Source organism: Heliangelus exortis, chromosome 1 (genome assembly GCF_036169615.1).
Source record: "Heliangelus exortis chromosome 1, bHelExo1.hap1, whole genome shotgun sequence".
Lineage (NCBI taxonomy): Eukaryota > Metazoa > Chordata > Aves > Apodiformes > Trochilidae > Heliangelus > Heliangelus exortis.
In genome coordinates, this window is record NC_092422.1 from 52190173 (window position 1) to 52212450 (window position 22278).

General features: G+C 38.6%; 1 protein-coding gene across 5 annotated transcripts in view; it reads left to right on the top strand.

Annotated features, from left to right (window-relative positions):
* Positions 1 to 22278, top strand: part of PCCA (propionyl-CoA carboxylase subunit alpha) — a 281260-nt gene that overhangs the window by 159323 nt on the left and 99659 nt on the right. For all 5 annotated transcript variants that reach the window (XM_071742501.1, XM_071742507.1, XM_071742515.1 and 2 more), the window contains one exon: positions 6936 to 7038. In XM_071742501.1, coding sequence (XP_071598602.1) covers positions 6936 to 7038 — 103 coding nt within the window. The remainder of the gene's footprint in view (positions 1 to 6935; positions 7039 to 22278) is intronic.

Consider the following 22278-nt stretch of genomic DNA (forward strand, 5'->3'; position numbering starts at 1 on the left):
AGGAGAGAGAGAGCCCAAAATGTGGTTTTTTGGCAGACAGATTTTTTTCTCTTTAACAACTGTCAGCACACACAAGTCAATATTGTTGACTGACCTGATTAAAACCACCTGCTTGCAAGTAGTTCTTTGGTAAATAGTTGTGCTGATTTAGGAAAGATGGTTTGCAAGAACTGATCAAAAGCACAGACTTGTGAATTATATAGAAAATAGATGTCTTTTCTCTGCACTTATGAACACATGATTTGAAGTTTCCTTGCCTCTCATCTCACAAATGCTTGCAATGAGACAAGGAGCAACATCTCTTACCAGCATTAATGCTTGCAGTGTTTCCTTTTTCCAACAGAAACCCAATGCTAAAGTAGGCCTTAACATGGCATAGAAAAAGAAATTAGCATCAAATACCATGTTTTCAGCTTATTTGTAATTTTCAAAGTATGCTGGCATCTTCTGAAGGACTGGACAGTCTGACCCTCCCCTGAAACTGAGAGGTCTTGGACTGTACTTGGAGGTCACAGGATTGCTTTGTGTTTCATCCAGATGGTTAAATGCAGAGTACATAGAATTTTCCTGGAGTATGACCAAATGCCAAAATTCTTTGTCCCGGAGGATGCATCATCAGGCTGGAAAGCTGTATTCCTGAGTTTCCATCAGTCCCTCACTCCTTCCTACCACCAGCAAGGTAGGATGGTGAGTCCCCTAAAGTCTGCCTGGGCCCTTGCTCTTGAGAGGCAGGGGGTAGATCTGAACCCTCACAGGCTGAGGGATGCTGATAACTCAGATCTTTCATTCTCTGGAAGTATGCATTGGTAACATGAATTTGTTAGAGCAATGTGTGCTAGAACAGCAATCATACTTCCTTTGCGTTGCAGATTAAAAGCTAGAAGAGCCATGAAGGACTTTTCAGGAGGGTTAGAACTGCAGATGTTTGCCTGCATCCTTGGAGCACATCTTATTTGTAAGGCTATGGCAACAGGTTTGGCAGAGGATCCCTTAATTCCTTCACCCCCTGCCAGGCTGATGGGGAAGCTGACTGCAAAGCAATCTGGTTAAGGGGCTCTGTTCACAGGACCCCAACCCCTGCACGCTTAGAGACACTTTCAGAGTGGAAGAGGGTGAGCCAGGGTGAGCGGAGGTTGTCTGCCGGGTTACTTGCCAGTTAAAGATGAAAGGGGTTGAGCCCACACACTTAGATTTGGGCAGCTAGATTCACCCCAGATTTCTAAGACCTAGCTTTAACTGTTTCTTTATTTAGCCTTGATCCGGGGTTCACTGATAAAGGGACTGGAGGTTTTCATTGGGCACTGGATTGCAGGCTGTTATGTCAATGCAAATCCCCCAAAAAGCTTTTGTTAAAGGATGAGGAAGCATCCAGATGTAGGCTGTTTTGAATCAAAGCACAGTGTACTCCATAGTAGCCTTTTAAAGCAGTGCTTTTTATTTCATGATTTATCTTCGACGTAGTTTTACTTATTCCTGCAGTACATAGCTATAAATATGAATATTTGTTATTAATCTAAATGTAATATGTAAGAAAATGTAATATAAAACAATTTGACATAACCGTTGAGTAATTCTCTGTCTGATCAGCTGGCACACAGGCTAGTAGAAGTTATTATTTTGTATGACAGACACAGACCTATAATTTACTCTAATGATGGCATATTTTCATACCCTTGGTGACAGGGATATATGTATACATTAAGCAGAAAGAAGGGAACCCCATTTTTATGTAAAAGTGCATGTGATATGTCTAGATGGATCATTGTGAATATATGTAGAAAATGTGTGTGAATACATGTTGAAAATACTTCAAATTGCTGAATAAAATATTCCCAGATTCTTAGGTTCCTTTCACATAATTTTTAGTTCTTAAAATAATCCTGTGAAAGTGCTGCTTTTATCTTTTCTGTGCAATGATGAACTTTCATGTTGGAAAGTGTTGAAAGTACTCAGATAGTAAAGCTTAGACTTTTGTTTTGTTTGGCAGTACACTTCTGTTTAGAATTCTTTTAATCTATCCATTCCCTGCTTTTATATTCATCTGATAGTCGAAGGTTCTATGAAGGATATTTCTTTGTATATGAACTTATTAAACCAATACTGCTCAAAAGTGTGGGATTTATGTCCCTTTTTCCTTTTTTTTTTTTTACATTGTAAGATAGGCTCTTGTTTGAGTTGTTATATTTGTATTTGCCTTTCTTGAGTTTTCTTTGGGGGGGGAGGGAGGAGAAAATAAGAAACAATTTATATGGTAGATCTAAAGTTTCATTAAAATTGCTTATGCCCTGTCCCAGGCATTTTAAGTGGGCCATCTGTCTAAACATCTCTCCATTTTTTTCTGATCATTTCCTCGACTTATTCATGAGCCATGGGAGGGCTCCTTTGTAGTCTCCATGTAGCTGGTTCAGTCTACCCCCACTGAATACATCTATGTGCTTGCATAACATATCTTTTCACAGTGCTGGAAATTCTCTGAACTTGGTTCAGATGAATGGCCCACTTTCTGAAGGTCTTTTTTTCTCCCCCTGCAAAGATTTGTATGCAGAAACTGACCTTGGTGGCTACAGAATCCAGCACATTATTCTTGATCATTTTACAGGCCACCTGCTGTGAAAGTTATGATGAAGGATTTCTTAATGATTCTTTCACCATTAACATTGTTTTAAGTCAATATTTCAATTTTATTTAACTGCTGAATAGGTAATTGCAAAATTGAAAAACAGCTTTATGGAGTGTCACATAATGTGGTTTTCAAACACTTAGAACCTTTCATAACAAGAGAATTTGTTAGGATAGTTTGGGATTTCTCTGTGATTACGTAGAGTATTATGGAGCAAAAATACCAGAAGTAAAGAGAATTTGTAAGTTTTTATCTCCCAGTGTTAGAACTCACATTTTTAATTGGAAGTAAAAAAAATTAAAAAATCTATACTCAATTTCACAACCCTTTAGGAGGTGGTGACATTTATCATAGCTCATTACATCATCAACAGTAATTGGGAGAGGGGAGTTTATTTGCTACAAACTGCAGAAAATTGTAGTTTTATTGAGTTTCTTTTATCTAATTGGTTGATGACAAACAAAATGGATGAGTCGGGACAGAGTTATTACTTGACTTTGTGCAAGTCTGTTTTTTTTCTCTATTTGTTTTTGACTAGAATAGATAATGGTTTAGCCAGTGTCTGTTTTCCATGAGAATAGTAAGTGTTTCTAAAATTTTTAGCAGTTGTCTGCTTTCCTTACTGAAAAATTGCAAAGAGAGCAGGACCTGTAACTGCTGCATTATTATGAAGTATTTTCCTCCCTCTCTCTCTCTCTCATGGCAGCTGGGGGTGAAAGGGACATAATGCACTGTGCCATGTGTGAAATAAATTACAGGACCATGACATTATCTGTAGTTGAACAAATAGCAGTAGAAGTTGAAAATAAATAAATAAGCAGGCAAACTGCTGTTTTTCTTCTTGCACCTTTTACATGTTTTCATAACTTCAGTGATTCAGAGTAATGCTGGTATGACTTAGAGCTCGGCCATCACCATATCCTTTGACTGTGCCTTTATTGCTCATGATATTTACCTTTAGAAGGCAATATAGGATATTTTCAGAACTGCCCCTTTCTGTATGGGGAGGGTTCATAACACCCTTCTCCTCTTGCCTCCTTTTGTTGTGGCCGTGGTGCTGCCTTTGCTCTCTCCTGTCTGTGTGTAATACCCCTGGCAGGGGACAACAGTGCAGAGTACTCTGTGGCCCTGCTTCCCATTCACCTGTAAATTATCTCACTGCTAAACTTGTGTTTCTTCCTGCAACCAGTGTTCTTTATATCTAAAGAAAGTAATATCTCATTTGCCAAAACTGAGAGAAGTAAGGAAAGGCATGTTGAAACCTATGAAAGACATAGACAAACTGTGTGGATTCTCAGTCTAGGGTTGGAGAAGAAATGCCTTGAGTTTTATGTCTTTTATGATGGCAAAAATGATGGTTGTTTTTTTTTTTTTTCTTTCAGTATCCTTTAATTTAAATAGTATGTCAGATTTCAGCCCAGTATGTAGAATTTTAAGTTTATTGAGCATTTTGAAAATAGATAGAAGTTTGTTTGGTTTTTTCCATGAACTGGTGGAAAATATATTCAGAAGTCCAGATGTTTTCCCTTTGGAGGACTTAGAAGAGTTTTCAGCTAAGGAAGCAATTTTGGCCAAGAGCAAAGAGATTATTTCCCATGCACTGGGACTTCTCATATTAAAAACAAAAACAAAACAAAACAAAAAAATCAACCCACCCCAAAACAAAAAGCAAACCACAGAACAGTAACAACAAAACCCACCAAAAAGCCCCTTTCTTAGCTTGATAGAAGCTTCAGCATTTCTGAAGTAGTTCACAGACTTGAACGACTCCCTTTCCATATCCAAGAAACTTGGACTTTTATTTTACTTTTGGACTTTGTGATCCTAACCAATATAACTCCGCTGCCCCTTCTGAATCTCATCAAAGTAGAGTCTGCTACAAGGTATTTGAAAGGAATTTGGTTTAAGGAAGTAAAAGCAGGATTCCCATGTAACTGTCTTAGCCAATGTAACTGGAGGTTATAGTTAAAAAGCCACAGGCATTTGATCAGCAGAACTGAAAAGTGTCCCTATGCAAATGGATAGAGCAATTCAAAGAGGGAAGCACAACTTGCCACGTACTTGGTACTGGATGCAGCTCTGGACCTTGCCCTCCTGACCACCGGTGTTGCAGGGAGAGGAATTATATGCCTGTGAGGCTGTTTGAAACCCAGGCAAAGCAGTGATCATAGTCATGCCTTTCAAGAGGCATACATCCTGTTTGGAGATACACTTGACAAAGCTCAGCAAGACAGGACTGAACAAAAATAATCCCTGCTGGAGAACAAGACTGTCTTTCCTTTGATGGCCACCAGCCAGATTCATGAGGTCACTTCCAGTCAAATGCAATATGAAGCAGGGCTGTGCCTGCAAGTTTATGGGGAATCTCATGCCACCAGTGAGGCAGATCTATTAAATGTGTTTGAGATGAGTTCTTGTGTAAGACACAAGAACTGTGAAGTTGCAATAAACCAATAAATACTGTTGGATTACCAGGGAGGGTAAGAGTGAAGTACCAGAATTTAGAATTTCTGAGAATTTAGGTAGATTCTCCCCAAACCCTTCTGCATTTGTCCTTGCTGGTGCTCTGATACCAGGAAGTACAATGAAAACATCTCTTGCCTTGCTGCCTGCTACCTGTGCAGGAAATTCCTGTTGCTCTTGTTCAGGAACTCTTGTGTCTGTCACATTTCCTATCAGCCAGTCTAAATGTTTTGGTGACTAACAGGAATTTCAAGATGAGATGCTGAGAAGTGTCACTGCACTCAATAAGCTATGGATGTGTCCTCAGATTTGTTGTTTTGATGAGTGTTGCTGGATAATAAATGCAAAAGGTAATACTTGGCATCATTAGTACGACAACAGGTTATTTTCCATATCTCTTTCCATGAACTTTGTGGTTAGTGGTAGCTGGAAGTGAGCTGAGGTGTTTAGTGAAATCTGGTCTAGGCCTTGCTTGGCTCGGATCCAGAAGTAACTAATGATAAATGTCTAATAGCCAATATGTTTAGTGTTTTGATTTTCTCTTTTCAGGCATGTTGCCTAATTAGGTACCTGAACTTGTATGTGCTTAGATTTCAGGTGTCTAGAAACCCAGCTTCTTAAAATAATTGGCAAAATCCATAGCAAGTCAGTGTGTTTGTCCTTGGCTTAGGCAGATGATTTCTCCTCCTGTGGCCTCTGGAGGCCTCACAGGTCCTTTTCCCTGTTGATTCCATAGTACAGAAAGACATGGTTCCAAGTTTTTAAGACTCTGAAGATTGCAGTAAAATGGTGTAATAAGTTCTATAATGTACAGCAGATGAACATTATAGAAGAAACTGTCCTCAGGAGGAAAGATAAGAAATCTATAGAGATAGAAAACTTACAGAGAATCTAATCATCTTTAAGAGTCAATGTGGCAGAAAAAAAGCCATATCAAAATAATGTCTTTGTTTTAGTGAAGTTTTAGCTCTACCTTCATACTTTCTCTTGAGGCTACATAGAGATTGCTGATGCTAATATGTGGCAACTGCTGATCAGAAAAGTTGTAGCATACTTTTGGATACCAGTTGTTACAACAAAGTCTACAGATGTGAGAATTTAGGATGAAGAAACTGAAATTGAATATACATTTAAATAGCTGAAAATTACTTATTTTACTCTGAACTTCCAAAAGTGAAAACTCAGGTCTCCTTACTTTGCTCTCAGGTGTGCTTTTTTAAGCTGCAGTTGAAAAGATTCAGGTTTCTTGTATTACCTGATAACTGGTGCAGCCACAGAGTGCTGCATGTGGTCTGTATTGAGGTATATATTTTTTATTTTTTTTTTGGCTTGAAGTGCTCTGTGGATGAGATACTCTAAAATGTATATTAATGGTAAAATTGCTTGCATTACTTATTTGTCTGAATCTTTTGTGTGTAATTTGCCATTAATTAAGGTTTACTGAGAAAGAGATGAAAGAAATAGTGATTATATTTTGCCCTTAAAAAGAGTGCTTCAGCCATCACTGTTGCTATTCTCCTGCCAACCCACTTTCTCATCTGCTTTTCATCCTATTTGATCTAATTCTGCAGCAAGCACTGGCTGCATTCAAGAGCCTCCTGTAACTTTATCAGCGTACCCAGTGCGTCAAGGCAAATCTAGAGAGAAAGTAGAGTGTATTTTCTCCTTATTTGACAGGAAAATATATTTAGGATTTTTTTTTATTTTTTCAAATATGCTCTCCAACTGTGTCTATAGATTAATGATATTTTATATCCTTCATCACCATCATAAGAGGCAAACGCTTCTGGTTCAAATGGGAGAAGCGTGAAATCTCTGTTAAAAATTTTTCTTCTGTCTGTTTCTTTTTTAGAATACCTATTGCTAAATCAAAGAGAAGTAGCTGGGAACTCTCTGTGCGTCTAGGAGATGGAATTTACCCAGTTGCAGTTTCAAAGGATGGTTCATCATTTTCTGTAAGTTCTGCTCATTTTAAAAGAAGTTTGATGTATTGAGTCAATGTATGTTATTCTTGATATGTACTAAAATTATCTGTGCAGTCTGTTCAGTGATGAAATAGATGTTTATTTTTTCTTTGGTAGGCTTTACTGTGAATTATGAAACAATTACAAAACTGTGTGTTAATTAAATAGTGCTAGTGTACCAAGCTTTTTCTCTGCTCATGCCTGTGGAACATTTTTGTATCTACTTATGAAATCAGTTTCCTAACCAACAACATTATTTAGTGTCTTGTTTAGAAGTAAGGTCTTAGGCTCCATTGTACATATATGGAAGGAAGAAAATAAGTGCAGTGTCAACAAAAGTTACACGAAAGGTAGAAAGATAGGCCATGACAGCTGAAGAATGGTAATACTATTTTCAGTAGTTCAGCTGAATAAAGCCAAGACACAGGCTGGAGTATTGAGAAGGTAGATTTATACAGAGCTACTTTAAGTCTGTTAATGGTAATTCCACAAACTGAGGATTTTTTAAAAATACACTTGTATATAGTGTATATAAAAAAGTTCCCAAACTTTTTAGTAGATAAGAAGTTTCCAAAAGGGTCTAGAGAAGACAGCTTTTCTTAGTATCATTGAAAAGCAGGACTGTGAGGAATCCCAGAAGGGCTGTAGTTTACCTCTGACAGCTGTTTACTCTTCTTGCATGTCTTTACTGAAGGAACTTCTGCAGCATCTGCTCCGTGACTTTTTTTTACAGTCACGATGTTCACACATATGTTGCTTTCAGGATCATGAGATTTCCTTGAAAAAGGACATATAAATCAGTATTTCATAAAGTAAAGACAGTATTGTCCCAGTGATTCACTTTGGCTTTGCTCTGGTCAAATTTAATGTAAAAGACATGATTTTCAATTGAAACTGGACATCTTTTTTATGTGGTTATTTTCACTTATGTGAATTGAGGTAATGTAAAGCTTAGCTGCTTTTTAATGAGGTTTTTTGCTGGCTTAAGTGGGGCAAGAAGGTGCCTGACTATTATCCTTTTTTAATACTATGTTTACCTCCACTATACAGTTTTATTTATACTCATGATGAATGGGACAGTATTAATAGAGAGCGGGCAAACTTTCTGTTCCACATGGATCATAGGTGCACCGTAACATTTTTTTAAAAAATCATTCTTTTTAAAATGTAAAAATTTTCTTCTGGAAGAGAAAACTTCTTTACCTGTGAAAGAAAATGGTCTTTTCATTCATCTCAAGTGTTTCTTTTAGAAAGAATTCCTAGAGTTCTTAATGGTTTACTGTGTAACGGTAACAGTGTTGTTCCATGGCAGTGACACTCACCCTGCTTGTGGAATGGTGCTTCAGGAGCGAAGGCCATGTTTGCATGAAGTTTTTTTCAGAATTAGATTTATATAGTGGTGCTCACAGGCATCCTGTGAACTTGAATATAACCATATTGCTCAAACAACAAAACATCTCTGCCAAGTTTCAGCCCCGTTCAGAGTTGGACTGGCACTGGTTTGCATGGTAGAGATGGCCTTTGAAAGGAGCAGTCGTTGCCCCCAGCCTCTCCACTTTTTTGTTGGAGTGTTGTTATCTAACAGCACTCAGCCTGGAGCTATCTGGTGCTGAGAGGATGGTACAGGGTGGGCTGTGGTCACTGTGGGTGCTCCTGTTTTGATAAAGGAGGCACAAACTCAAGAGACACGATGTCTGATGTGTCAGATGTTGAACATCTATTGCTTCTGGTTTATAGTTTTAATATTTAAAATAAAATTAAAACCCCAAAATTTTAAAAAATAAAATCATTCCAGCCTATACTGCAGTCCAAGCCCCTGAGTGTAAAAGGGACTGCTAAACAGTTCTGGTGTCTTGTAGCAGTATGAACGTTACAGCTAGAAGAAGCTGAGTTCAGCAAGGCCTGTATGGAGTCTGATTCCTAGTCCTTCAGTTTGCTATTCAAACAGTAGCAAATAACAAAAGCAGAGGTTCCTGCTCACGTCCTTGTGTCCCTGCAGCATACTGCTGCTGTTACTGCAGAATTACCTCTGGGGAGCTGGGCACCCCCCAGTGTGATGAAGGAGTGCATAAAATAGGGGTGCGAGGTAGGACAGGCTGTGTGCCCTAAGGTTGGCCCAGATGGATGGGTGACAAGCTTTTTGCGTTCTGATTCTACCCCAACTGAACCTTTATGCTTGGGAAGAAAATTTCTTATTTGTATCTGGAAAATTCCTTAGCTGGCGAAACAAATCAGAGTGGGTGGATTTGACTCTGACCAGAGGTCTGTCTCATTGAAACTGTAAGGTGTAGTGTATTAAAATTAACTTCTGAGCCTGGGTTTGTAAAAATACAGGTAACTGTTTTCGAATACCAGGGTTGCTTTGAGTTACATTTTCATGGTTACTAGATAAATAGCAGGGGACATGTTATTCTTTATTAAATTTTCATTCTGTTTGGGTTCTCCTGTGATTGTTCTGCAGACAAGAGAAAATGGTAAATACAGTACAGTCAAAAAGATCTTCTAAATTACTGTTCAAAGTTTTACAATGGATAAACAATTGCCTTAAGACTTCAAAGAAGAAAAGTCCAGCACCAGGAACAAGAAACCTTGTTTCTGATCAGGAGGTGTAACATACCATCAGGAAAAAAAGTGGGGAAATTCAAAGCTTTCTTTATTAACTTTGCTGTCAGAAAAACAAACCTCACTTTTTGAACTTGTGCATTTACTTTTTGCTATTAAGTTGGTGTGACACGGGCTCCTGACTCTGTGGGTTTTGTCCCCTTGTGGCTTGTGACAAAGATAGCTGAATCTGTGGTGCAGTTAGATAGCCCAGTGGGAGGGCCACCTTCACATTCCCCTTCAGAAGTTTGCAGCAGCAGTGTTCGCATCCTGATTTACTTTGTTTACCACTGGGACTCTTCCAACAGTGCCTCCTTTCTTTTTTCCTTAACTCTTCTACTCTGCCAGCCGAAACCTCCCCACCTCACAGTGTGCAGTGCTTTGCTCTCTGTGCAGAGAGTGTGAGCAGCAGGCTTCTCCCTGGTTCCCGCTGTTTGCCAGCAGATCATTCGTCAGCATCTCGGTCTATGGGTCATCTGTGGTTTTCTTCCTTTATCACAAGAATCTTAATGAATTGTGCAGTGTTAACTGCTCTTTGCTGCTCTTTATTTTTCAGGAGTTTGAGTTTTGGAACCATCTGGCTTTAACCACTTTATTTGTAACAGAGGTCCTCGATGCATGCTGGCTTTAGGCCACTTTAGAGGCCTTGCTTCCCTGAACTGAAGGACTGAAAAGATGAGTGGTCAAGTGTGAGTAATACTGTTTGCCTGAAGCAGTGCAAACAAAGCCATTAGTTTTCTTGTTTCTGGTAGAGATTAAAAACTTCTGTGAATCCTAATTTGATACTTTTTCTTGTAAAACAGAAGTAGCTCTGTTATTCCGTACTAATACTTGAGTTTCTATAAAATAAGTATACTAGAATTTTCAGTATCAGTTGTTTCTGGAGATACTTTATTGAAGTAACAACAAACACCTTTGCAATTAAAATACTCTTGAGATCTGCATGTTTGTGGACCAAGAGCTTGCCAACTAAATTAATGTAAATTTAATTTGTTCTTTTTTCTTTGTTGGTTGTCCTATATCTTTGATGCTAGAAGAATCTTTAAGCTACCTGCTTGTATACATACATCCATCTAGTTCTTTGTGGGACAGGTAATCAGATTCTGGGGTTTGATTAGTATTCCTACGCTTAAAGTTTTTCATCAATGGAGTTAAGGAGCTTGTGGTCAAGATTACTGCTAAAATAGGAGGAAAAATAGGAGGAAAAAATGTCCTTCTTTGCATGAGACTAATGTAAAGTAGCAACGAGCAGCTCAGAAGCTTCCTGGCACCAAACTCTGGATTCTTTTGTTTAGTTCAGTTCAGACCGGAATCTTTTTCATCTTGCTGGTTTTGATTGCCAGTCTGTCTATGAAATGTGTCTATTTTGTGATTTTGGTAATACAAAGACTTACTTGATCCAGTTTTGCTGATGAAGGTGAGAGTCTGTTCTTTCTTTAGAAGCTTGAGTGTTCTGCAGAGTACCAAGAGTTGGGGAGGCAAAATTAAATGGGAACATATATATATCTGCAAACCTGGCATCTGAGTGATTTTCCTAAGCCACACTAAACTGACCCTTCAAAGCCAAATGTCAGCTACAAAGGATGCTCTGGATCCATGTGAGGGTGCCTTTGTTGCCCATGTGCAGACTTCCAGACCTGGCTGCTCCCAGCCCATGTGGAATCCCTTTGCTAGTGGTGTGCTGAATGGGAGGTGCCCTCTGCAGCTCCTGTCAGCAGCCCCTTGGCCACCAGCCTCTGTTAGGGCTTGGGTGGCATGGGCAGCCATGGACTGACATTCTCCAGTGTGGAAGGATTTCATGTAGGTAATACAGTGAAAAGGTATAATACAAATAAAAGCAAAGAATGTTACGTGGCCTAAGCAAAGGAGAACATAAATACACTGGAGCGACTCCTTGATACATTATTGAGGTCCTGGAGCAGGTCCAAAGGAGGGCAACCAGGCTGGTGAAGGGACTCGAGCACAGATCCTATGAGGAGAGGCTGAGGGAGCTGGGGCTGTTCAGCCTGGAGAAGAGGAGGCTCAGAGGAGACCTCATCACTCTCTACAACTCCCTGAAAGGAGGGGGTAGACAGGGGGGGGTTGGTCTCTTTTCCCAGGCAACTCTCAGCAAGACAAGAGGGAATGGTCTCAAGTTGTGCCGGGGGAGGTTTAGGTTGGACATTAGAAAGAATTTCTTTACTGAGAGGGTGATCAGACATTGGAATGGGCTGCCCAGGGAAGTGGTGGATTCTCCGTCCCTGGAGATATTTAAAAAGAGACTGGATGTGGCACTCAGTGCCATGGTCTGGTAACTTCAGCAGTAGTGGATCAAGGGTTGGACTTGATGATCTCTGAGGTCCCTTCCAACCCAGCCAATTCTATGATTCTACGAATCTAAGTATGCAATAATAAAGTTCATTTTGTTGGATCCACCACTGTATAATTTTCAGTCAACAAAAGAAAGATAATTACTTACCTGATTGTAGTGCAGTCTCGTCACTGCTATAACTTGCCATCCCTACTTCCTTGAATATTATTCAATTTTATTTTTCTGTTATGAATGCCACTTGAGTTAGGCAACTAAAGAATTAAGAGTATATTTGTGGTGGATGAGGTGGTAGAAAAGGGATGTATTGTCTTGATTTTTGTCTAAACCTCTGCTTTCACAAAAGCAATTAATGAATCCAAAGGCTCGTGTAATGGATGCAAGCAGTAAGCAATTAAAATTTTGGAGATAATCACGTCTTTTGTTTAACAATTGTTGCTCTGTGGGTAGGTTTAGAACCTAATTTTACTTCAAAAGATTTTTAAGTGTATTCTATACAATAAATTGCATTCTTGAAGACCTTTTTGGCAAAAGCCATTTTCTGATTCTTTGGTAGAGTATATGAATCCTCTTGAGAAATCTTTGTGTGATTTCTCTGCAAGTAATTGTTGTTTGCCTTTGTCATGTTTGAAAACAGCCCTTTCTCTTAGGGTTCTTCATCTCTGTGGTAGATGCATACCTTCCCACACCACTTAGTCTCATCTTCTCATCTGTTCAGTTGACAAATAATTTCCAGATGTTTTCAGTTATAAAGTAGCTTCTTACCATTGAAGTTGGGTGAATGAAAGTTTGTTTATTTTTTTTTAAGCATAAGGTGAAATAGTTCAGAAGTTACTTTGAGTAAATGGAAATCTGATATATTTCCAGAGGGACCTGTATAGGTCAAATGCTGAATAAGAGGAGTAGAGAAATCTTCATTACTTTTTTTCAGATTGCTACTAGAATGGGCTACCATTTACACAAAATATTGGATCACTTCCCAAATTCAAATTCAAGAACAGGTAAATACAGTACAGACATGAAATATCTATGAAAATTTCATTAAAATTGTTCAAGCCAATGAAAAATTGATTAATGGATATTTTAAATAATTTTTAGGGGAAAGAAATGTTTTTTTCCCCCTCTATATTTTTCATGAGAAGTAATAAATTTATTTGATATCTATGTGGTTGGAAAATTGGCCTGTGTTTTGCAAGACCTCTTGTTTGCAAGAGAAAGCCTATTGTATACTACATAAATAAGAGCATAAAAATACAAATCAAAGGCATTATTGCTGTAGTTATTTGAATACATCCTGTATCATCAGTATAGAGTAGATTTGTATGCTTTATTTGTATGTAGTAGATCTGTATGCTTTAATAATTTAGCTACATATGATGAATGTATGTAGTTAAGCTTTGAATTCAAATTAAAATGTAATGAACATTTAATTACAAGAAGTCTGCAGTATTAGTTTGCTGTACATTTTATGACTGAAGGATGAAACCAGCTTCACAGAAGTATGTAAAACATCAGTGTTAAAAAGGAATAGTATTATGCAAAATTAGGGCAACAATATAGAAATTTGCTGTAAAACATCTTAGTCCACACTTAGTTCCTTAAACACATGTGAATGCAGCTGCATTGTGATTTGGTGCATATTAAGTTCTGTCTTTGCAGTAGCCCATGCAGAAGAATAACATTGTCCAACCCCATCAGTTATTAAACTGATAATCTTGTTAAGGGAATCAATAAAATACCAAAATTATTATTTCTAGTGTTTTAGATTTCTGGTATGCTTCAGGAATATAATAAAATATAACTGATTGTTCATATAAAAGAAGTATGAGGGCTGTCTTAATAGAGATAAAAAGCAAATGCTTATAGGAATTAAAACTGTTAGAGGGGTAGATACAAATGAACATATCTCCAGGAGCAGTAAGGGGAGATTTTCTGGTTAGTCTATTTCTAAATATATATTTTGGAATGCTATATATGTTATATATATGGAATAAAATACGCTGTTATTCCAATGACCTGGGTTAGTTTGAATGAAGGGAAAGGGTTTGTATAAAGACACAAGTGGGGGCAGGCATATCAGTTAGATAATCCTTACAATTTATAAGCAGAAAACTTTTCCTGCATTTTTCCAAGTGTTTTATATTTTATGTGCAGAGTAGCAGAAAAAATTCTCTCTCGAAGTACATGAACAGCTGGTCAAATTAAACTTCTTTACCAAGTTCTATAGGGTGTATAAAATCTGTTCCAGAGGTTGTGTACCTACTTTTGCTCTTCTAATTCAAGTTTAATCCCAGAGCATTTTGTTTGTAAGATGTAGTGTTTTGCTGAGTGGCATTTTAATGAGGTTTGCATAAGCTAGTCCTGTGGTGAGAGCAGAACCCACTATTTCTACCCTTGCAAAGCATTACCATAATCACAAGGCTGTAGTAGTGCTCCTACTTGTTGAGTGACTCTGTGGCTTCACAGATCCTGCATTCCTTTCTGTACAGTGACAGATTTTACTGGAAGGGTAGGGGCTGCCCCATCCCATCCTGATATCAGGAGAGGGGACAGTTTCTCCTGGGAGGCAAGCACTGTGTGCTTGAACCCTTCAATCTGAGGAGAGCACTGATCCCCTTGTTCTGACTCTGTGGGCAAGTGCTTTAATTGCGACGTTTCTGTGGCTGCTGACATTGTGTTTTTTAAATGAAAGTGGCCTTGGCCTCAGTATCTTTCTATGAACTCAGTGTTTCTGGTATGCATTTCCCCTCTGCATTGAATCTCTTAGAGAATTTAGATGCTGGGACACATTAGATAGAAGTAAAAATGCCTAGATATTTAGGTATTAAAATTAATATTTATGTTTATATGCACTTGTACTAGGTGTGCTTGTGCACTAAGCCAAAAGAGAAGCAGAGTGTATCTGGATTGCATGTTTTTTTAAAATACTATGCCAGTTTAGCAGTAAGTGTGTGAAAAGGGACTGGTACAATAGGTGCATATTTACTTAGTGAACAGAAATTGTTGGTGTGGGCATGTGTGTCTCAGATTAGGTTATTCCATAAGCATACAGATAAAATATCTACAGGGTTGAGAACTAAAAATCAAATGAAAAATAAAGAATTAATTGTGTAGCTTTAAATACTCTCTCCTCTCTATGTCAGGGCAGTGTAATACCCTGGTTATAGTAGTTTATGTGGATTTCTAAGTCTCCTACAAAACTCCCATTAATATATGATTTTGCACTGGCATGCACCCACATACCAGCCTACAAGAATTGTTTAAAAATAAAAGGCAACAAAAGGTCTGACATGCTAAAATGTGAAGTATTTTAAAAGCAAGCGTGGTAAGTTTGGATATTTATTTTTCTTGTGTTAGAATCATACCTCAGTATATTAAAGCATAATTCTTAGAAGGCAGAGAAGGAGCTGCATTTTAAAATGATTGATTCTAAATTACCCGATGGAGAGTTTTACCCACACAGGTGGCTTCATAGGATGAATTCCTGTGGTATGAAAATGGGCACCATCTTCTGCTATGGGTCATGATCCAATGATTCCAGGAATTCCAGTGAACAATAAACCAAAATAAAATTTCAATATCTGTAATGAGACAGAGTAGTTACATACTGATTTCTTTCTGAAGAAAGTCTTGTTTCTGTCATGGCATTTAATGTGTGCTGCCAGCCTTCCAATCCTTTTGTGGTCTTTTTCTGTAAGACCTGAAAACTCCTTGGGGGCCTAAGTGTTGTCCTCAATTCATTTATGTGCTATGAACACTTCAGATCCTGCACCACGATATTCATATCATTACTTTCTAGTTTCTAAAAACAGTGCTTACACAAGCATCACTTGGATGCTTTTCTTTACCACTGATTTTACATTCAACAAATCTGGAAAGAAAAAACCTAACCAACTCCTTGCCCTCAAAAGCCTCTCCAACTTCCCAACCCTCCTCCCCAAATTTTGTAGAATGAATGGATTAAAAAATGTTGTGAGCTCCTCCTGCTGGTTCAGCAGTAGCAATAGTTACACTTAAAAGCATGCTAATGTAATGTTAAGAGTCTGGCTTATTGCTAGAAAAACCATAGTTAACTCTGCAGATTCTGGATGGTGTTTCATCTTTAATTTTGTTCCCTGAGCAAATCTCAGCGTATTTAATATTCAGTATTAGACACTCTACTTTGGAATCTCTTTTGGGATCTCGTTGATGCTTTGAGTTGCTTTCTTAGCTCTAAATTTCTTTGCTGCCTTTCTCTCCTCCTACCCCCCACTTTTAATTTAATTTTTAAGTAAGCCAGACTATTAACATTACTTTAGTGTAGCTTTTATGGCTTATGAAAAATGATGTTGCTGTAGTGGATAGATGTGCGTCAGCTGTGACTAAATGTTTTGATGTAGTCTTCTCAAAAGATAGACTAGAAGAGCTTTCCTTTGAAACATGTGAAGCAGTTTTAGACACAGCTTCTCAGATGGATCTAATTAGTCTTTCATACAGACTGGATGTCCGTTTGTTGCAGCTGAATTCTCATTTCATTCACCCATAACTAGAAACACCTCGCTTCAAACGTGTTTCTTCAAAGAAAGAAGGGTTTAGGGTTCCATGTTTTACTGCTTTTTGATGTTGGTTTCCCTTTAACTGAGAAGACCTTATGTTTATACAACTGTTATTATTAAGAAAACATAGCTTTGTTCATGCCAGTTCATTCGGTATCAATGTTGGCTGTTGGTAGAAGTCAGAGATCTGTGGAATAGATCTTGCTATACGAGACTAGTGGGACATCTGCACGTCTGGCTATTAAGCTCGTCATTAGGGAAGGCTTGAATGCAAACAGGATGTTCTAATAAAACCAGGGAACCTGGGTTGTGGAAAGATTAAAATTAAGAATTAGAGGTACAAATGATTAGGTTTGTCAATGGATAGTGGTCCTATTTATTACTAATATACAGTAGTCACCAGAGAGACATTGTGCTCTGTACTTTTCCCTGTTTTAGGGGATGTTTGCATGGCATGATGTGCTGCAGTACAAAGGAGCCTGTGCTGGCTGACCTAGTTTGGGCAATTCTGTGTTAATGCAGCTGTATTGCTCCAAGTTGAAGTCAGTTTTTTGGAGCTGGCATATACAGCTACACGTGACACTGTATCATGCCATGTTGTGATACCCCTACAGCAAAAGAGGATCATGAAAGCTGTAGTGATAAGTGATAACCACTGCTGTGGTTGATGCTCAAGGAACAGGAGTGGAAGGAAGGCAAGGTGACAGATGCTCTACCTGTGTCTGTTTTCCAGTGGCTGCTTTGCAGTCATGATGTCCTTTACTCAGAAGGGGAGCCAGTTTGCAGAAACAGGCTGCTCTGATTGTGCTGGCTTTGCTTCTGTTTGACAGCAATGTAGCTGAGGTGGTTTCTGCCATTTGCTTCTTCTCTTCCCTGTCAAAAGAAAGGACAGTCCAGCCCAGCTGCCTCACGTGGTGGCACCTAGGACCCATTGATGAGAGGAGAGTGTGATGTAGTGTGCTGTGAGCAGCCATGCATTAGTTGAAATGTTTGGTCTACAGGGTTGTCTCTTGGGTCCCTGCTACTTGTCCACTGATTTTCTTGTCTGTGTGTGTCTGTGACTTCTTCCTGCCCTGTGACTCATCCAGGGATTTCCTCCATTTGTCTCTCACCTTGTCACCCTCATGTCTTAAATCCTCTGCTTGTCCACAGACTGCTTCATTGGTTCTGCCAAAAAGCAGGTCTGGGTCTGCTGTGGTTGGTCAGCCCAGCTGCTGGGTGACAGCCAAATTGTCCAAGAGCTGAGTGCAGGCACTCATTTTGCTCTCTCATTTTGTGCGGCTTCTTATTTCCATAAAACTTAACCAAACATATTAAAAATAATTTAATATTGACCAATGGGTTCAAGAAGTTGAGTGTGTAGTCTGGATTTAAGTGGAACTTGCAGACAGTGCATTTTGTTAACCCCCTTTTCATTCTGAGATCAGGTTGAAGGCACTGCTATTGAAAGGGTTAAGAAAGAGACCAAGATTGTTGCAAATGCAGGAGGAAGGAAATTATTTTAAATTATTAAAAATTAATTGCATCACTATCTGTGGGTCCTAAAGAGAATAAAAAAGGAAACATTTAAATAGTCATAATCTACTACCAATGGTTTATTTAATATTCTAGAGAAAATCTACAGCTCTAAAGGACATGCAATAAATTGAAATCAACTGGAAACCAAAATAGAAGTGTAGTTTCATAATGCTGGAATTATTTCAGGTAATATTGTATGCACCAGTCTTTATTTCAAAGGTGGTTGTTGCTGTTCCAAAATCACTCAGATTTAAGGAATGCCAGATGTCAGGTGTGCCTTTAGCAATAGCATTAACTATGTGACTGAATGCAGAATCCCTTTGCTGTTCAGTGTGTTATAGGCCAGCTCTGGGAATTTCCTATAGTTGGTGTAGTGATAGGGTCTCTTGTCTATAGACCTTTGTTTCATTTGCTGTGAAAATGTAAAGAGGTGATCTCCAGGGAGATGGTAAGGAGGAGGAGGGCTAGTCTTGTCTTCAGCTAAACTGTGTGCTGACTTTTCTCTGCCCATGCCTTTCAGAGGTGCTATTCAGATCTTTTAAAGCAAAATTGCAAGTCCATTTTGTATGCTACTCATTCTCTGGGCCTCAAACTTGACACTAGACTCAGTCATGGAAATATTGAATACTTAGAGCTGCTGGAGAAGTCACTGCTATCAGAACATGTGAAGTTACCAAACAAGGTGTACTCTGCAATATTAGGTTTCATGTGTATCATGTGATTAGCAGGGTATTTTTAAACTGTAATCTGTATCACCTCTGCTAGGTGGTATGAGATGAAGGGAATGTAGTGAAAATAAACTGATGTTTCTCTAATGTGAAAGAGTGAAACTCTGTGTGCTAAGAGAGACATGAGAAATATCATACAAGAAACCAATATAATAGACTGACTTGAGTAGCATGCAGTAAGCCAACCTGGACAATTTGGAGACTTGTGTCATTAATGAGTATCATTCAGTCAAGTGCCTACAGCATTAGAATCTATTTAAAATGCATTTGCAAAGGTGATGAAGCCAGGTAGTGCTTCATTGCTGAGATTGTCAGTTCTTAATATATACATAAAATTGTGTCTGAATTTAGCAACTCAGTGTGTGTGTGTGTGTTTGTGAGAGAGAGAGAGAGAGAGAGATCTGTTCTTATGCAATAGTTCTTCTCCCCCTGTCTCTTCCTTCATCTCCCACCTTCCCCCCCAGTAGCTTTGTAATGTAATGCTTATAGTCAGAGGATATGTTAGCTGGATTGAATCCATTAAGTTCATTGCATGGACTTCTGCATTCAGCTGAGACTGTAATTGCTGGTAAGACTGTCATTTTCTGTGCAGCACAATAATAGAAATGAACAGAACTTGATTTTTATTTCAAACTCCATTTCAAAAGGGTGGTCAAGCATTGTGCATTCTGTGTGTTGGCTTCATTTTGCTCCCTACCTCTAATGTGACATTCAAGTCCTGTTTTTCCAGCTTATCTCTTTGTTGTTCTTTCATTCTTCTGGCTAGTCCTAGTTTCTACCCTACAGTCTTCTCACCTGTTCCTTGCTCTTTGTCTGGCCAGTCTGAGTCTCTCTTTTGGCCATCCACATCACTTACCAATCAGTGTTGTCTCTCTTCTACAGGACCTTCTCTCATAGCTGTGCCCTGGTCCATAGACCTCCAGGCTTTCATCCATGCGTTTGTCTTTATTTCAATTTTACTTTCCCAAGGCCTCAGTATTTTTTTTGCTTGTCCTGTTTCTTCCGCCCTATTTGTCTTACTAGTTCTTTTTCTAATATAACTCTCTGACTCTGTACTTCTGTTTTTTCCTTTTGGCCTCTTTTTCCTTTCACAGTCAGTCAGTGTGTGCTTCCATCTTCTCCTCTCTCTGAATTAGGTTTCGTGTGTTTGTTACCACTTCCATTTCCTTTCTCCACTTTTAGTCTTCTTGCTTGATGAGTACCCCACACCTTACGTCTTGCTTCAAATTTTCCTGTCTTCTGCACCTCCTTCACTGACACTTCCAATCTTTATTCCTGTCTGCCTTCTCCAATCTTGAGGCCCTTGGTATCTACTTTTTGTTTCTTGTGTATGGTTTATACTGCTGCTTCTTCCTTTGGTGCTCAACCCTAGCAGTAGTAAGCATTGAAACCACAGTAGTGGTTTTAGTGGGTTTATACTTGACCTGATATTCTGCAATCCAAAAAAAGCCGATTTCAGGGAAAACTGTTTCTAGTCTGGCCTGACACATGTTAAATACAAGAATGTGTCTTCCAGAAAGGTAGCTGTGAAATGTGGTGATCTACAGACTGAGATAGGATTTGTTTTTTGAAATGTATAGACCTTGTCCAAAGTTAAGCAGTTTGCAGGAGAATGGTAGAGGTGCATTCCAACAGTTTCACTTCCCAGGTGGATTTTCAGCCCTCTATTCCAAATTGCAAAGGAGATGTTGCAGCCTTTCATAGAAAAATCAATAAAATTTAGTAATATGGCCAAAAACGTATTCTTGTTCTGTGTCAGAAATAGCTGCATATTTCTCTCTGAAATTTTTCCTTTCTGAAATAACTGTTCAACCTAGATAGAGTTCATCTGAGTTGTAAGAAGCTGAAAATACAGTTTGATGGTGGGGGAGCTGGACAGCTTTGGCAGTAAGGCTCTTCCCTTCCCCCTCATGCTGTAGCTCTGTGTCCCAGACCCATGCCTTTTGGCAGGCTCTCTCTCTCTGCTCTTCTCATGCTCCTTCTGTCTTCATTCCAACCTTGTCTTTCTGTTGTGGCTGCCCTCTTGTTTCCATCATCTAACCTCTATCAGCTGTTTCCTTTATTGCTGTAATCACTGTGTATTTTCACACAGTGACCTCTCTGTCACTGTTGGAGCAGCCCAGCTGTTTGATGCTAACAGACTAGTTTGCATGCATAGTTTATCCCATTTTAATTTAATATTTTCTCCTAGCTGATATAGGAGAGAAGGGAGACAGTTGACTGAAAATTGCTTATGGTTAAACGGGCATCTTTAGTGTGATAATGGTTAGCTTTGCATACTGCTCGTTTATAACAAACATACTTTTGAGTGGTTTAGGGACTTTGGTACCAGTTTTGTTGTTTGAACTCTCAAAGGAAAGCTGCATTGATGTCTAATCAGCATGTTGGAAGGGACTTTTAAAGATCATTGCATCCAGCTGCCCTGTGATGAGCAGGGACATTCTCAACCTCGATCATGTTGCTCGAAGCCCTTGAACACTTAATGGGCAGTAAGCAAGGATGAAGACCAATTTTGTTGCTTAAAAATAACAGCAATATTTAGTATATCCAAATCTCAGGAAACCAAGAGCCTTGTCCTCCTTTGTGTAATAGTTAATGAAACAAAACCAGCTGGAATAGAATGCAGCAGCAACTCTTAAGAAAAAACAAACAGACCCTCTCTCTTACATAGCTAATGGATTTTTCTTGGGCTTGGCAAAGGAAAACTTTCTGAAATATGAGGGTTAATAGGAATGGAGGGGAAAGGGCCAAGGGTCAGTCACAGTCAGTTTCTCAGTCTACCCAGACAAAGTTATGTGAGGTACATCTACCATCCACACTGAACCAGAGGTGACTTAAAGTTGCTCAAGCTAGTTCTGGAGTACGAATATTCATTACTTGGCTGATTTTAATTTATTTATAAATCCCAATTCACAATATGTGGTTTTGTTCTGTAAAAACATACTTGAAACGACCGAAGTGGTAGATGGCCTTAAGAATAAATGCTTTCATGACTGAGTGAAGTCTATTCAATCTGTTGAACAAGTCACATTCCCAACAGAAGCTGTATCAGTAGCTAAGGGTGTGCCACAGAAAGTTCAACATTAGTAATGCATTCCAGAGTAGCTGTGAAATTATTTTGAAAATGGTGGTGAGAAGTAAGTTTGATGTTAAACACAACTCTGGCATCTTTCAGTCATTTGGAACTATTAATCTGCTCTGTTAGATTTGTCAAGTTCTTTCTGTGGATATGTGCTGATTTTTTTTATTACTTTTTAGTTTTTTTAATTTTTATTCGTTATAATGGTCTCCATTAGTTTATCAAGTTTGCTTCTGGTGCAATTGACAGATTAAATTACTTCAGAGTATACATTCTCATTTGGTCTTCTAGCTCATATTTAATCTCAGTTGTAGGCTTTCCTAATTGCCAGCATATATCAGCACTTAAAATTAGAATTTTAAAGCATATATTGTTATCTTCTCTAAATCAGAAATAAAAACACTGGCTGACATGTTACGTTATTTCTTCAAAAGCTGGTAATGTTGTATTTTCATTTAAGCC